Raw genomic sequence first — 16,108 nt, 5'->3', positions numbered from 1 at the left:
TGGTCAACCAGTTTTCCCCCTTTCCGCTATGGTATCGGATATCAATTCAGAGGTTCGATTGCGGAATTTCTGATGGCAAGCGCCGGAAACAAAAAACAAAAAAAAAATAACAAAAACTACATGGATGCTGGGTGATGGACAGGCGGAGATGATGGAAGCTCACCGCCGTTTGCCTGCGAGTCTTTCCGTCTCTGGCCCTAGGAGCCTAGGTACCAATCGATGAAACTGTCCTCCTCACACTAGTCCATGGTCACAGTTCACTAACCCGTCCGGTCCGCTCAGAATGGGGATAGAAGGTGCATTGCATCCTCCGATAGGTCCTGGTCGTTTTGCCTCGCAAGTCCGAGCGCTTCCTGGTTGCCTCATGTACTGCCGTGGCATGCGCATCAAGTGGTACCGTACCATTTTGCCAGTTTCATACTTTCATTCTTTCCCATCCATCACTTGTAGACGACTCTCAGTCAGGTGGGCTAAAAAACTGGCATCTTCTCTCCACCTTTCAGCTCGAGTTGAGCATCAGCCAGGCAAACGAGCGCCAATCCCCGTACAACTGTACAGTCCGACGTTCGCTCTCTGCTACCTTGATCGGTTACAAATCTGGAAAAACGAGGCCGGAAGGACAGCGACTGGCTTGTGACTCGTCGAACTGAACTGAGTGACGGCTCATATTGTTCAAATATCGAACTGCAACAAGGAAACCTGTGTGAAGCCGAAGGTTGTTGGACATGACATTCATAAAAGGTGACCAAGTTGTGCTGACGGCTTTCCGTCACATCTGGGCGCTCCAGTATCCGGCCGTCGCATGAGGTTTGAGTGTCCAAAGTGTGTACTGCACGGCGTAGCACAGGTTGAATGCATGACGACCACCGTGTAAAGAGGCGGGGACCAGAAAAATCTTTTCAGGGACTACCATCCCCGAGACTCGGCGATACACACTCCCCCATATGCATGGGCTCGCATCTTGCCCGCGTCACTTGAACGGCGGGCGAACCCGCCCGTTTTTCTTACCCGTCCGTCCTACCGCACGTCCCAACGCGTTCTCCCTGCAGTGGTCTTCACCAGAAGCTCCTCGCTGAACCAGGAATTTGATAACGCTTATTACCGGGTGTTCCAATCACATCTCTCGCAGGGTGCTGACGTTTTGACGGGTTGCAGTAGTGTGCGACACAGCCCCACGAAGGGTGGCATCATCCCGGTCGCAGCTGAGGTTCTCGGGCTTCTGCGAGGAATAGCGAAATCGGGCCTTTCTCGCTAGTGTCGTCAAGGCCATTGTACTGTACGCAGTACAGTATCGCTCCGCATGGGGCGCGTGGAGACAGTCTTCTGACCACTGATCACGGCCGGTGTAATATTCTCTGGATCGCAAAGGTACCTGTTTTGTGAGCATGCTCAGAGAATGGCCTTGATAGCCCGTCTGCTGTATGTGGTCGGGCGTGCGAGAGAAGGAATGGTAGTGGTGACGGTCGTACAGGAGCCACGCGGCGTGCTGCGGTACAGTGCTGCCCGGGCGCGGGCTTACAAGCCACCCAAGGCAGCTTTACGAAGTACATTCACTTGACATGATTTACGTTACCCGTAAATACGATACCGTGGTTTCTTTTCTGCCTGTACATCATCAATCTTGGGAGAAGTCTCCATCTCCATTTCGGCCGAGACACACAGTTTTCTTTCCTCTCCGTGCGAGGACGAAAAACTGCAGCGAAGAGGCAATGACGGACATGCAGCACGTCCGGGAAGAAGCGGAACGGGAAGGTACAGTTGTGGCCCCCAATGCAACGTGGCCCAACAGGGCACTCCAACGTTTCTGCTACCTTGTGGTGCTCGATCATCCGCGCCAGCGTGGGCCGCACAAAAGGTCGTGGAGGTCACAGCGCCCTGAGCGCCAACTCGGACTCGAAGTTGGCTCGGTCAGGTAGGTAACGTGTTAGGGGCATGGCTTGTCTTGTCTTGGCTGAGCTTCGTTCGTTGTAATTCCCGGCGGTGGTCGGTACGGCGTTGGAACGTCAACCGGACGCCAACCAGAAGACGCCATAAGTTGGTGGCTTGTTGCTCACGCAGAAAATGATTCCCAGTCTGTTGGTACGCTGTGTGCGTTCTCGGGCCTTTGTGTCGACTGAGCAGTGTACGTACTATATCTGGTAGCTTTTCACCAATCAGTATCTGTTTTAGCGCACAGTGCCGCATGCACTTACCGGGCAGAACTCCGACTTGACATACGACACAGACCAACTTTAGGCGAGGAGATGCTCTCAATACGGAGAGGAAGACGGAGATGGAGCCTGACGAGCACCCACGCGTGGCCCGACGGGCCGTGACGGGACCTGGGGCTCGCCCTGGACGTGAAAGCTCCAGTCAGATGAAGTGGATCAACGCAAATAGCGGAACGCTTTCGCCTGAACGCCTCGAACTCGCCCAGCCAGCCCCGGGTAGAAGGAACGAGGTCTGACAGGCTGACCCCAGATACCGGGATAGCAGATGGGCCATGGTCATCTCCAGAAAAGGAGAGTTAGGAAACAGGAAACAAAGAATATTGACGCCACACCCTCTCCTAACCGATGCTCGCGGCACACAGGGAGACAGGGTGTCGTGACGAAGTGGGTGCACTAACGACGGAGCAATGACACATTCTTTTTCGGTGTTCCCGCCAGGCCCGCCAGATTGAGCGGAAAGAATGGTGGAGTACAGGACTGTTTCTGCACGTGACTGCCAAGAAGGGCACTAGTAACTAGGAGCCAGGCCTCTCTGGTTTCTTTCCAACTGCATCATCACCCTCTGTCTCTAATCCTCCCTCCAGAGATGTGATGTCCATCAACGTGACTGTTTAACGGCGACCTAAGTATAACCTTTTGTTAACATATGAAGGAATTTCACTCTCGAGAGTCGCGATCCTCCGCAAACCTACCAGGGACTTGAGCTTCGATAGGTTGCTACCTAGCTGGGTCAGTTTGAGCCGGTTGCAGACATGCAGACCGCCTTCTCCAGCCGCCAGACATTCAGACAAGCGCCGTGATGGGGAACAAGAGAGCAACTTGGTCTCGCGCCCACAGCCAAACTGGGCAGGCCTTGCTTTAGTCTGTGCCGCTTACCTGCAGGTGTTGGCCCTCCTCAATCACTACGAGCAGGATCGACCAAGATGCTGTTTGCGCGTGTGTCCGCGACGCTAACCACGTTTGGTCTCTTTCTTTGCTTGGTGGCCGTCATCTAACCATCGAGAGGTAAGAAATCAGTAGCTACATGTAAAGGCTTGCTGAGAACTGTAATGAAACTTGCTAATCTAATGACGCGAATGTAAGATCTGTGCAAGTGCTCACCTTCGTCGGTCGTCAACTCACTGTTTCGATATGTATTTTTTTTTTGTTAACTTTCCCAATTATAGCATGTGTGGTCTGCTCCGTCACTGTGCTCACCAACGCCCCCGAGACACAAAGAAAAGACATTCAGAGATAACACAAAATCACGAGTGCGGCCCCAACACAAGACAAAATAGTACCTATGTGCCACTTGAGATTCAGGAACAAGAAATCGGTTAGGGAAAAACAGTACGGAGCAACGAGGAACGGGAGAGATGAATCATTCCGAACGCCACCCTGCTTTTGTTGTTGTCAGAAGGGATTACTGCCATTCCGGCCACGTACACATGTTGTTTGCATGTACACAATGTCATAACCGCAATGGAGATCTGTAAGAGCAGCCGTACCCAAGCGATAAAAGTTTCCTGTCGTTTGTCACAGTGAAAGCAACGGTAGAAAAATGCTTGTCGTCTAACGGAGGAATAGATGGGGTGGTAGGTAAGTTCAAAATCCGATTGTGGAGGAGGTTGGGTGGTTGTTAGACACGGCGGGCGGTGGTCATCTGGCAACCGGAGCATCTCCCTACTTCTTGTTCCATCTTTCTAGTGTTCGAAGAGGCCAACACTTGGTTGCAGCGCAATATACTTGACGTATGTAAGGCGCTACCTTGAACCTGGCACATTCTGTAGCTTTGTTCAAGTTGTTCTCCTCGGGCGCTCGGTGTAAGGCATTTGACAATTCTTGTTTCCTCACGTGAATGTAGTTAAATCAGGAGCCAAAACTACCATCCACACATACATTCGGCAGCTTGGGTGATGTATCATGGCATCGGGAAATGTGTAGAATAAACAAACAAATCTAAAAAAGAAAAATCGTCCTTCGCTGAGGGTATCAACGTACACTTATATCTCCTAGAACGCACCAACATGCTGTGATCGATCAGGCAGTTCCGGGAGGTCGGTAAAGGCATCCATAAGCTGTTCGACGTAACTCTTCGATAAATCCATTGTCAAAAAGGACTCAGGAACTGTGAGCAGGTACACCAGGAGAACACTCAAGATATCTTGGTACATACAAGCGATCAACACGCCAAATTGAAATGCGCAAACCGAAATTGTTTTCTACAAGTATACAGTACATGTGAGATTTTGGGCACACAGTACGTACCCTTGCCATGGGCCCGGCGCCTTGCTGGTTGCTTTCAACTCTCCAATACACAGTGTCCTGCTGGGTGAAAATCTGCCTCCCGTCCCGTCTCACTTTGGACTTGTCGCGGTATGGGATCGCAAGCAAACACAGCCCGGTGCATGCGCTCAGCCGCCGGGGTGTCGTTACACCAATACCCAAGAGTTCCGTTTCTAGGCGCCGCCAGGGTTCAGTTTGATCCTGCGAGCACACCGCGCTGTAGACGTAATTGATGACGGAGAAACCAAGAGTTGTGGCTACAGAACGGTGAGCGGGTGAGGGGGGTCGAGATGCAAATTGCCTATGAGTCTGACAAGCTGTGACCAACCCAGAATCTCCCGCCAGCGCCGCCACCCAGTGGACGCTCTGCAACGAATGATGCGCTTGAAAGTCAAAAATCCGCATGGGCCACCAACCCAACCCAACATTGCTACCTCTCCGCACACGGACCTCCGACTTCCTGTAAGAGCTATTTAAACTGCATCAAGGTGCAGAAGAAGATGACAACAGCGGGATGAGTCTAGAGGAAGGAGGCCGGGGAATAGAAGAAAAAGGTCCAACGATTGCCAATCGTAGACGTTTCGTCTTAGTGCATACCTTACCTCTAGATATGAGCATTGTTCCTGCCTCTGTTCGCAATAATGATGAAAGCAGCCCCCCCTTTTTCCACAGGCCCGGTTGTTGGCGGCTGCACAGCAGTCCACCTTGCCATTCGAATTCACTGCGAGATAATTCGCAGATATCATCGTCGATGAAGATATGGGAACCGAGGTCAGCCAAACGAGTCAGGAGCTATGTACCAGTACTACCTACAACGACCGGCCTGGAACCCGTCCCCATGGATCCAGCAGACGGGCCAACAACGGGAACGGGAAGGGAGGCATGACATTAGCAGGGAGTGTAAGTAGTGTAAGCACTGCGTGTCCACTTTCTTGGGGAGGGTCTGCCCGAACCGATGGCGGCGGGAACCAAGTTGTCAAAATCTGGTAGTGCAATCTTGCGCCATTCCTGGGTGGCTCCCTCCATCCTTGAGGCCCTGGAAGCGTTGCAGCATGTAGACTAATGAGTGCATTACCTCGGAGGCATCAAGCGGCGTCAACCGTCCTGGGCCGCAATTCCATTATGGCGGGGAATCTGGAGACGGCGACGAGACTACATATGGCTTGGATAGTTCAGGGAGGCAGCCTCTGATGCTGACATCCCATCGGTATTCTCGAGGGGAGAGGAACACCCAAAAAAAAAGAAAAAGAAAAAAAAAAAAAAGGGGGGGGGGGGGGGGTGGTCCAAGATCTCTCACACCTTGTCTCGAGAGACCAGGTGGCATAAAGCCGACGCACACACGGCCCCGTATCGAAAATAGTCTGGAACTTGCATTTTTGTGGTCCCCCTTTTGTGATAGTGGAGATCCGAAGCGGCTTGTTGGGACGCTCTGACAAGGATGCTTACACTATGTTCTGAATCTGGGGCTAGTGGACGTCAGCATCCTGGGGCATGACTCTTCGGATATGCGACGGGGGAATGTTGCTGAGGGAGGATCTGAGAAAGACAATCAGGATATTCCGCCAGTTCACGGGTCCTCATCGTCACGAGATATATGTTGAGCGAAGGTATCTTGGAGCCTACGTTACCTAGAGTAGGAGTGTGGAGGATAATGTTTCGTTGGCTCGTAATTACCATCGTTTGGCTAGGCCGTTGCCGCTGAGGCGTTCCAGTGCGCTGAAAACCTGTGTGAAAGGCCGGAGCAAGAGGCATCCAATTGTGTTGGGATTCTGAAGAACGTCGCTATCTTCAAAACCTCGGCAGCGTGTTTCGACATGCGGAAGTGCGAGTGAGGCAAGTTTACCATTTTGCTGTTGTACTGCTGTGCTGCTGTAAAATGCCAGCTGCCCTGACTTTGAGCAGCTGGAAGGCTTTGCCGTTGCGTTGGTGCTAATTCGAACCCAGCAAATCTTGTTGGTTTTCGTTGGACCTATCAAAGTACCAGTTGAATCACCCGTTGGACGATGGGCATCATTTTACCTTGAATTGTATCTTGTGGAAACAGTGATAGAAGATGGAAATGTTGCTCGGCGCAACCGTCACCATAAAATACATCAGTGTGAAGAATGGTAGGTACTTCGGGGTGTGTGGCAAAACTGCACCTGGGATATTGATATGCTAGGAAGGAGCTATGGTTCAGAAAACGAGTGTTTGTGCAGTACGTCTACCTCTAGGACTACCAAGTGGGGGCGAAAAGAAGAGGATGCCATGATCCGAGGGGTTTAATGCCTTTGTAATCTCGCTTTCAGCTGTCATATTAGCATCTTGTTCATTAGACCCTTCACTACGATCTCCGGAGAGACACTCGAAGCGGACTGGCAGAGTGGACTTCACCGATGAAAAGACAAGAGTAAGCAACACTCGCGGTGAACAGGGTGTTTGTGCTGTTAGTAACGCCCAATGAAGGGGTTCGAGCTTGGTCACTGTGTAGCAAGGGACGCGACCACCGTTTCTGAGTTGGTTACTTCTGCTCGATCAACAGGATTGCGACCGTGCCGTGCGGAGGCGCCTCCCTTCAGTTGACAGGACGGCAGGACAGACGGACGGGTGAACCCGGTGCACTATAGTCACGGGAAACGGGAGTTCGCGAATTGGAGGACATCGAGTTGCTGTCTTTGGACAAGGCATGCTCAAGATTATGTCGGCTGCAATGCACAATGTGCGATCATCCACTTGCTTGTCGGCCACATTTCCATGCCTGGGTTCCATCTCTGGGCCGCCACGCATTCAGCGTCAGGCTCCATGATACCTCTGTACAGGAGGCAGATGCACTGACAAGGACAGCCCGGTCAGATTGCTCTGAGAATCACAGAGCCATATCTAGTGTAAAGGAGCATTTACCCCTATTTAGCCTATCCAAGTCCGCGCCCGTCTACCACCCAACTTCAGGATGTCCAGCGCCGTCCGGTCTTCAGTCATCGAGATTGAGACCGACTAGAAACATAGAGTCTTCGGGGACTGCTCGAGCGGTTGCGATCGTCGGAGGCTTGGAAATGATAGCGGTTGTGACATTGGCATGGCTCAAAGCCGTTCGCAATGCTGCTGAGACAGTGCCCCTCTGGGCGTAATATTTCAGGCCTTTTTGCCCGCGACATCTTCATCTCCAAGGGCAATGGATCGCACACCTTGGTGTGAACTACCTGTTATGACGGCCCAACCACATCCCTAAAAGACGGAGGAGAGCGAGCAACCAGCCCACCGAAGCCACTGTCCCGAGAAGATGCATATCCCACGGTGTTGAATGTGGATTGTACTTCTCATGTCCCGGCCGCTTCCCATCTGGCGTTGTCTCGCAGAGATGGGATAGGAAAAAGGAGACTTGTCTCGAGGCTACACCGCATGACGCTGTACATGTTGTACACCAGGCCTTATGAAGACAGTGAAGTAGTTGTGCGTCTGATAGTCTGTTTGCGCCTTTGTACGCCGTTTCTCACCAACACTGGGCCGAGAGTGGACGTGTGTTTCTGATGAGAATGGCCAAGAGGATTGCTAGAGTGCCTCCATGTTTCGGGCCATGACAGTGAAATTCCCGAGACTGTTGGTGCCAGTGTCTGACGTTCCGATGCATATTCCGAATCGGACTACCAGTCAACTAACGCCTGATTTTTCCTGCCTCCAGTTCGCAGACCTCTTTTTTTTTTTTTTTCTTTTGGTTCTCGAAAAAAAAAAAAAAAGGAGGATATCGCGCTAAGCACACGGCCACTAAAAGTTTGGGTATGCTATTGATCGTTTGCATGGACGTGATTTCTGCTCCCCTGCTCACAACACGAAGGTTAGTTTGGAACACATGGAACCCTGATCCTGGGAAGGCATGAGGGGAGTGATGTAGGGACACATTGTACTTGGCTTAGTCAAAATTTATCAGCTGATATCAAACGATCATGATCACCACGCCGCATGAAGGGCTGTACAGGTAAGATTGACCTTGGAAAGGTATATCAGCTTTCTGTTGGTGCTAAATATGGGCAGGAATACCGGTTGATCGACAGCGATTTAACGGGCCGAGTTCTGGGGTCTGAAATACCAGTGGACATAAATGATCCAATTCTTGGAACATGAAAAACAGCATGGTGCTGCTCACTGCCAGACCTTGGCAGATCGTTTACCCACATGGAAGGTAGAGGTGCCTAGATATACGAGCTGTACTGCCGTCCTTCTCAGATGCATTATATCATTCAAGAATCCTTGGAAGCGCGGGTCCAAATCTGGCGTTATGTTATCTGTCGCGCACTGCCGTTAATAGGTGGGTATTTCAAGTAACTCCTTGCTTCGCGGCCTAGAGGTAATCGCGTGCTTGGAAAGAGGAGAACTCGATTTTTTTGGTAAAAAGCGACTAAGCGAGGAAGCTGCGGCCCTATCTGCAACCACCTGCTAACCGCAAATCTTTGCCTTGCGATCAGTCATGCCTATATTAACTACACCGGGCTGCTGCCATTCAAGTGGGCTGAAAACAAGGATGGGAGTGAGTGGAGGGAGAACCTATTAGGCATACGATCTTTGTTATGCAAATGTTGTTGCTTTCGGCTTGCTAATGATGGGCGGGTATGGCGGGCGGCCCTCTAAAACCTACCCATGAGTCAAGTCTGGTTGGTGGTGGCCAATCTTGTCCATAGTACTGTACAATCACGAGATACCATCAAGAGTATCAGAAGGGTGTCAAGAGATATAATCCAATTCTGTAATTGTATATCGAACTAATATGGAACCTTGAGTAAAGACTTTCGGAGATCTAACGTACTATAATAAACCTTGCCAGAGTAGGTTTTTTTTTTTTTTTTTTTAAGAGTCTATACGTAACATTTTGTCAACATAGGCAGACGCGATACGTTAGCCTTCCCTTATTCTTTGGACGCCTACGGCCCAAGCCGCTTCGTGAATGGCGTTCACGACCTTGACCATTTTGCTGTGTACCGGTGGGTATCTCGGATTAGCACGATGCTCCTAGGACAACACGATACCGCCCGGTCCCCGTGTCGTTGTCCGATGTGACTCGGAATGACCCGCGACGGGCATCGGACCGCCTGGGCGTCCCCATTCGAAACGGGCAGTCCCGGCGCGCAGCACCCGCCCCGCCTTCACACGTATTTGACGGCTTGCAAAGCGAGTCTTCAACCCTTTCCCATAATCCGGTGTTATGCCAGATGTCCAGAACCTTCCGTTTCCTCAGTCTTCCCCTCTTTAGACGACTCTCGGACTGATCTTTCAAAGGGCGCTCGTATCATTGCTGCTCGCCTTCCGCCGAGTTTCGTTGTCTCCCAGGACTTCATCCCAGCTTGTATCTTTTTTGCTCGCTTGATTTTGAAACTGACCTCTTTGTTTCGATGATATCCCAATACTACCCAAGTAGGATCTGAAGAAAGGACAGGTGTCATGTGTGATAACTGAAGGTGGAGTTTGTTACGAAAACTGTATATTGTCGTAATCGTATCCTCTACACAGTACAACTTGGATGAATGGCTACAAGTCTTGAGGTAGCTGTTCCAAGGAAGCACCCCCCAGCCAGTTCCAAGGCAGAGCGGTACGTACCGCCCCGCTCCCTGGCATCGTGACAGAACCTTGGAGATACTGCATGGATACGGAAACTTACATACAGGTATGACTGCGCACACCGTATCTGCTGCCGTATATGCGCTGCAGTGTTACCTTCTCTGGCTACCATACGGTAACGTCCACCTAAACGGTCCGGCTTACCTGCCCCATCGCATGCAACGCAGGCAGCCTGCACGCTAAAGCTCACTAGCGGGCACTAAGCACCCAGTCCACCGTCGGTCGGGTTGGAATGGAAGCTGCCGTGGCACTGGTTGTGGTTTGAGCCTGTGACCCAACGCAGCGGGCAACCTTGCCAATCCGTCAAAAGCCGGGCGAGTCCTTTTGAAATAATAAGTAATCAGCTCGCTTCTTCCATCATCCCTCCGCAATCCAACCTCTCAAAATTTCCCTCTCCAACCCGCGCGCAACTTCCGCTTAGCAGAAACCTAACAACACAGAGACACTGGTCGCCGGCCGCGCTTCGCTGCCTTTTTCCTTGCGTCGTATTTTTCTCTTCTCTTTCGCTACCATCTGTGTCGCAACGAACCATCGGCGAGTGCAGAATAGCCATTCTGACAAGCCTTCAATTCGACTGTGATACTGAGTTGGGACCTCGGCGCATCGTCATCGGTCACGGCCACGGCCTGTCCCTGCCTGCATCTGTGTTTTACGCCTGCGCTGGGGCGAGAGGAAAAACAACGAAAGAGTCGGACTGAAAAAAAACTCGATTGAAGACAGAACGATCCTTCTATCAGGAGTCGTACCTCCCAGGTCATCGCGCCTGGTCACGCAAAGTCAGTTCACCCAAGGTATCTTTTTTCTCTCTGCCGAACGAAAGCATTTCAACTTCCTGCGCCACATAAGCGCGATGGCCGATATGCTGTCCTTGACGGCTTGACAGCTTCATTTGCTACTTATCACCATGTGCCACTTGGGTGACGGGGTTGCAGGTCCAACACCCAACTTGCTTCTACCTTCACCACCAACTACGTCGCACAACACGCTCTTCAACGTGCCTAGCACGACCCCATCCCTCGCAGCTACTAACACAGTCGTTAGCAGCCTCTATCAAGAGTTGTTTCGACACGAAAGCTCTTGAAAAGCGGACATTGGTCCGAAAAGCCAGCACTGACCTAGCTCATGATGGCGGGTAGAGGTTACCCCTCGAGAGACGGACCTGAGCAGTCCAACTATCCTTCGCCTCCGGGTGACGACGAAGAGAGGCGATCACAGTATCCCTTGCCGCCATTAACGACCACCAACATGGCGATGCACCCATCGGCCCCGGCCCCAGCTCCGGCCAACGGCTATCCCCACGATCAGCGCTACCCAGATCAAAGATTCGCGGCCGGACAGAGGTATCCCCAAGATCCAAGAGGGGATCCCAGAGGCGACCCCAGAGGCGCCTGGACAGATGCACGGGCTCAAACGACGAATGGATACGGCTCGCCAAATCCACCGCCTCCCGGTAGCTATCCCCCGATGTCTGCGACTCATCCCCCCGGATACGCCCCGCCGAATTCGAATCCGCCCGCGGGTGGATTTGCTCCCCCGACTTCGCAGTACCAACTGCCGCCAGTTCAAGCCGCACAAGATCAAAGGCCGTATGACGACAGAAGGCCTTATGATGAGAGGGGACAGTACCCAGACAGGGGCATGCCGTCGGATCCGTACTACCAGCAGGGTCCGCCACACCAGGGACGCGGCGGCGGGTATGGTGCAGACGTATATCAGTATCGTTATCCTCCGGCGCCCAACTACCCATACGGACCCGGTGCTCCTGCGGCCCCGCCGCCTCCGCAGCCGCAACAAGCTGCTCCGCGTCAACGGACCTCAATCGCGTGCAAGTATTGTCGGAAAAGGAAGGCAAGTACAAGAGATTGTGTTTCAACTGCCCCTCTTTCCACAAGCCTTTTGCTAACTCTTCGGCTCAACAGATCCGATGCAGTGGGTATCAGAACACGACGAATGGCAAGTGTTCCAACTGCGACAAACTGCGTATCGACTGCATCTTTCAACCTGTCAGCAGCAATCCATCGACGGCATTTGTTCCCGTAGCGGCGGTGGCAGGCGGTGTTCCTCCTGGAACACCATTGTATGGAGCATATGGTCAGCCTCTGCCTTCTTCTGCGCAGCCACAGCCGCAGCCGCCGCCGCCTCGTGGCTATCCGCACCCGGCATCAGAGTACCCTCCCCCACCACAAGTTCAGTCACCTAGTCTCCATTACCCGCCATTCGATGACAGAGATGCCAGTCGCCGGAGACCTCGCCCACAAGATGAGGAACATGCGATGCGGCTACCTCCCCCGAACAATGCTCGCGACGATGATCCCCGGCGCAGGTCCCCAGCTTCCATCCACAGCAATGGAACACCGCCGATCTATCAGCAACAATATCCTCAGGGTGGCTATGAACCAGATAGGTCGCCCACTCCTCACAGGAATAGCCCCGGTAACCCCGCGCCGACTATTCCGTCGCAGCCAAGCGCGCGTCCTGGAATTCTTCCTCCCAACGCCCCGAACCCGATGAGCTTGGATCGGTTTTTGGAGAATGATTCCCACAGAGACACGAATAGGATTGACCGCGATATGCTCGGCAGGCTCAACAGGCGCAGCTAAGAGCGGCCCCTTCTCGATGCTTAGAGGGCTTGGGCCAATCTTTTGGTGGGGCTTGGAAAGACGCTGGGTTTCCATGTTTCCGCATGATTATCGCCCCGCTGAGCGGGAGCGAGAGGGGAAAGTTGATGATCTAATCTCATTGTGTTATTTTGTGTTTAAGGTCTGCCGCAGGTTGCTTTTTTTTGTATGGCTCTGGTTTGCTTTATCTTCACGCACGACTCGGGAACGAAGAACCATAAGCAGAGGGCGGGTGGATTTGTACTTGAAAAGATCCGGCTGCCTCAAGGCTAAAATGGGTGTTGGGTGGCTCTCGTCGTTTGTCTGGTATGTTACATGTTACTCGCTTCTCTTTTATAATGGCGCGCAACGGGTACACCATTTGTGGTCAGCGGCATGCTTTTCGGTGGGAGGCTATTTTATCAGTTATTTATGTACTGCAATCGCATCAGCTCTTTTGAGCCATGATCTGTAGTTCTGAACTCTAGCGTTGAAAGTGCGTCGTCTACTCTTGCCTCGTGAGTCGGTCATGTTTTGTGGGCCTTTGAATGGCGAGCCCATGTGAGAATGGGCTCGCGTTATACATTTCCGGGTCAACATATGCCAAGCAGATTGAAGAAAGGAAGAGTCGGATTACGGGTCTGTGCCAGACCATTATGAGATATGCCATCGTCAGCACCACTTTCAAGTCGTCGAGATGTAGCATAGGTTTATCACCCAAAAAGCTTTCTTGCGAGCCAACATCCAGTACACCAGCTCACCAGTAACTCTGACCAAACTATACATGTGGCGACCAATGGGCCGCAATCGTTCCTCGTATTACTATAAAGCATGCGAGCAACCGTATGTGTCCGTTTCGGTACTGTCTGTCTTAGACATCGAACAGGCAAGCTGCTAGATGCGTTGAGTGCCAACCACTATACCCAAGAAAGGGTCTCCTCTAACTAGTGCCTCCAGCCACATGAGAACCGGAAATATGGTAATAACTTAACACTTGTTTTCACTCCTCTGCTCCCTTCCTCTTCAAGGAAAGGAAGGAATGCCTTATTTGAGATTCTGCTCTTGCGTACAATATATGACACAACAAGTATGTGGTGCACTTTGTGGAGGACATCATGTTGTGCATCCGTCGTTCTCGTCTTGTCAATCAAATTGCTGTGCTTCACTTCCACCGCACTTCAGATATGCTTCCTACCAATCTAGGCAAATTCCACCATTAAGGTAATGTAATGCAAGTTCTCACAATTCTCTGAGTGTCTATTCATTGCAATTGTTTATGCACCTCAGTCCTTTCCCCCCTTCTTCTCCCTACCCCCTTTTCCCCCTTGGTGTCCCCTGCTCGGATCTCCAGCCTCCTTTTCTTCCCTCTCTGTATGATACCTGGATGAATAGACAAACTTTCCTCAGGATATGTAGCCGTCCACCTGCCTAGTACCGGGTAACGACACACGCGCAACAGTTTCTATCGTATACGTAACCTGGAACCCCTAGATCTAATACGGTAAGCGGTTAACCCTTACATATAGATCCTGCACACTAGCACGGGTCTATACCGTCTGTGGAAGAAATGACGGATACCTGCCTCTGACCCCCTTGGGCCACTTCTGCAACTCCGCGAGTAAGTGGCGGTCAGATCAACAGGTCGATTTGGTGTGACGAAACGGGGTTACTATTTGGTAATACGTGAGGAGGAGGATGATAAGTGACAACATCGTGTATGTGCTGGGTCAAGGTTCAGAATTCTAGGGAAGTGTTTTGATCTGTATATCGTCGTTGATGTTCGCTACCTTGGCAGCTTGGCAGCTTGACATCACGCAGTTGGACGTTCTCAGGATCACCACAGTCAGTCCGACCACAACCCGTTTCCACAAATAGGCTACAAGATGTTTGTCTGATTGCAGTGCCATCTTCAGCTACAGACTAAGTTCCTAGGGACATGCGCGGACTGAATCCCGTCTGCCTGGCGCGGCTCGGTCCCGTGGTCCCTCCCGTAGGTGGGTGTACAACAACGGCCGAGAGTTCCCTTCCGCTTCTTTCCCTCCCTTCCCGTCTGCTCGCGACGTATGTACATGGACGGGAGCATCCGATGTAAAACTCATTGTGTGCCCACCTTATTGAAAGCGTCGCTAGGTCAATGTTCTTTTCTATCTATCCACTTCCATCACCGTACGGGAAGGAGGTGGTCCAGCAAGCCCTCAATCGAAAAATTGAGGCCCCTAGACGTTGAAGGCCGCTCGGATTAATCCAAGTCCAGTCAAATGACTGTTAAATATAAGAAACATCTGATAATGCAAACATCCGAATGTTTCGTACTGTTAATTGACTGTCCGATCCTAGTCTACTATGCAGTAGAGGTCCCAATACCTTAAAACCCCCCAACAAAAAAAAAAAAAAAAAAAGAGGAAGAAGAAGAGGAAGAAAAAGAGAAAAAGCGCCAACGTTTATCATTGGTCATCGATCCAGATCCTGTCCGTAAAATATTGAACGTTCAATTGACGGTTCGATGGACCCCCTTTTCTCCGTACGGCATCCTCGTTACTTGGCAGCAGGATAGGGCCTCCAGCTGGAACTGAGGGGAAAGCTAAAAGTTAAGGAAACAAAGACGTGACCCAGTCGCGGGTCGATCAACATGGGGATGGTTCGACGCAAAGAAAAGGGTTTCAAGAAGTGGAACAAAGAAGCCTTGTTCTCTTTATGCGCTCATAATGTACAATTCGGTCATTTGCCCATTGTGCCTTGAGGTTGGTACTTGAGCGCCAAGGGAAGCAATGGAAGGGAGTGCATATTAGCCCTTTGGAACCCAGTGGCTGCGAGAATGTGCCGGATGCGTCGGCGACCGTTACCTGCTATGGCTAAACTGTGGAAAAGAATCCACTCTTCTTTCTGAGAACCGACAAACATTCGGAGTCGTAAGATGAGAAAGAACTGTGACTGGTATCACCCATCTTTGTCGCTTGTTTGGTCATAAGCAACTTGTAGCCAGTGAGGTATTGTAATTGTTGAAAATGTTACGAACATGTAATGGAATCGATGCATTCTGTAAAATACATGTGTCTGGCGTGTACGGAAAGCTAACAATCTCCGTAATCGGTGGGCCAGATCGAAGTGACTGCAGTGGACTTGGGGTGTGCGATCGTCCCAGAAAGAGGGGACGTTCCATGCCATCGCAATCCGGATTGTGCTCGATCGGCTCCGTAAGAGAGCAAGCGAAGAACTTGGGCGGGGCCGCTCGGCTTGTCTTTTTAACCATTCAAATTTCTTTACAGCCCTCGTCAGCCTATCAGAAGTAGGCGCGGGGGTGGTTACACCAAGCGTTCAGTTAGCGTGAATCCAGGATAAAACATAGAGTACGTAACGCTGGGCTCCCCGTTCTCGGGGCGGAAGGGCGGATGTACCCGTTGCATGGCAAAGAACTTTCCAGTCTCCACATCTGATACTCACAGAACCACC

At 51.5% G+C, this 16,108-nt stretch overlaps 3 protein-coding genes across 3 annotated transcripts; all 3 read left to right on the top strand.

Annotated features, from left to right (window-relative positions):
• Positions 1-1,770: 1,770 nt before the first annotated feature.
• Positions 1,771-2,446, top strand: NEUTE1DRAFT_113864 (uncharacterized protein; the record flags this gene model as incomplete). The annotated part of the gene is made up of 3 exons (XM_009857172.1): positions 1,771-1,912; positions 2,073-2,122; positions 2,225-2,446. The coding sequence occupies 3 exons, from the start codon at positions 1,771-1,773 to the stop codon at positions 2,444-2,446; spliced, it is 414 nt and encodes a 137-aa protein (XP_009855474.1).
• A 2,788-nt stretch (positions 2,447-5,234) lies between these two features.
• Positions 5,235-6,307, top strand: NEUTE1DRAFT_104861 (uncharacterized protein; the record flags this gene model as incomplete). Its single annotated transcript, XM_009857171.1, has 2 exons — positions 5,235-5,375; positions 6,164-6,307. 2 exons carry the CDS (start codon positions 5,235-5,237, stop codon positions 6,305-6,307), a joined length of 285 nt encoding a protein of 94 aa, XP_009855473.1.
• Positions 6,308-11,186: 4,879 nt separating this feature from the next.
• NEUTE1DRAFT_132676 (uncharacterized protein) lies at positions 11,187-13,137 on the top strand (the record flags this gene model as incomplete). The annotated part of the gene is made up of 2 exons (XM_009857170.1): positions 11,187-11,890; positions 11,992-13,137. The coding sequence occupies 2 exons, from the start codon at positions 11,187-11,189 to the stop codon at positions 12,659-12,661; spliced, it is 1,374 nt and encodes a 457-aa protein (XP_009855472.1).
• Between the last annotated feature and the right edge of the window lie 2,971 nt (positions 13,138-16,108).

The sequence above is a fragment of the Neurospora tetrasperma genome (genome assembly GCF_000213175.1).
Source record: "Neurospora tetrasperma FGSC 2508 unplaced genomic scaffold NEUTE1scaffold_81, whole genome shotgun sequence".
Taxonomy (NCBI): domain Eukaryota; kingdom Fungi; phylum Ascomycota; class Sordariomycetes; order Sordariales; family Sordariaceae; genus Neurospora; species Neurospora tetrasperma.
This window is presented reverse-complemented; position numbering and strand designations above follow the sequence as displayed.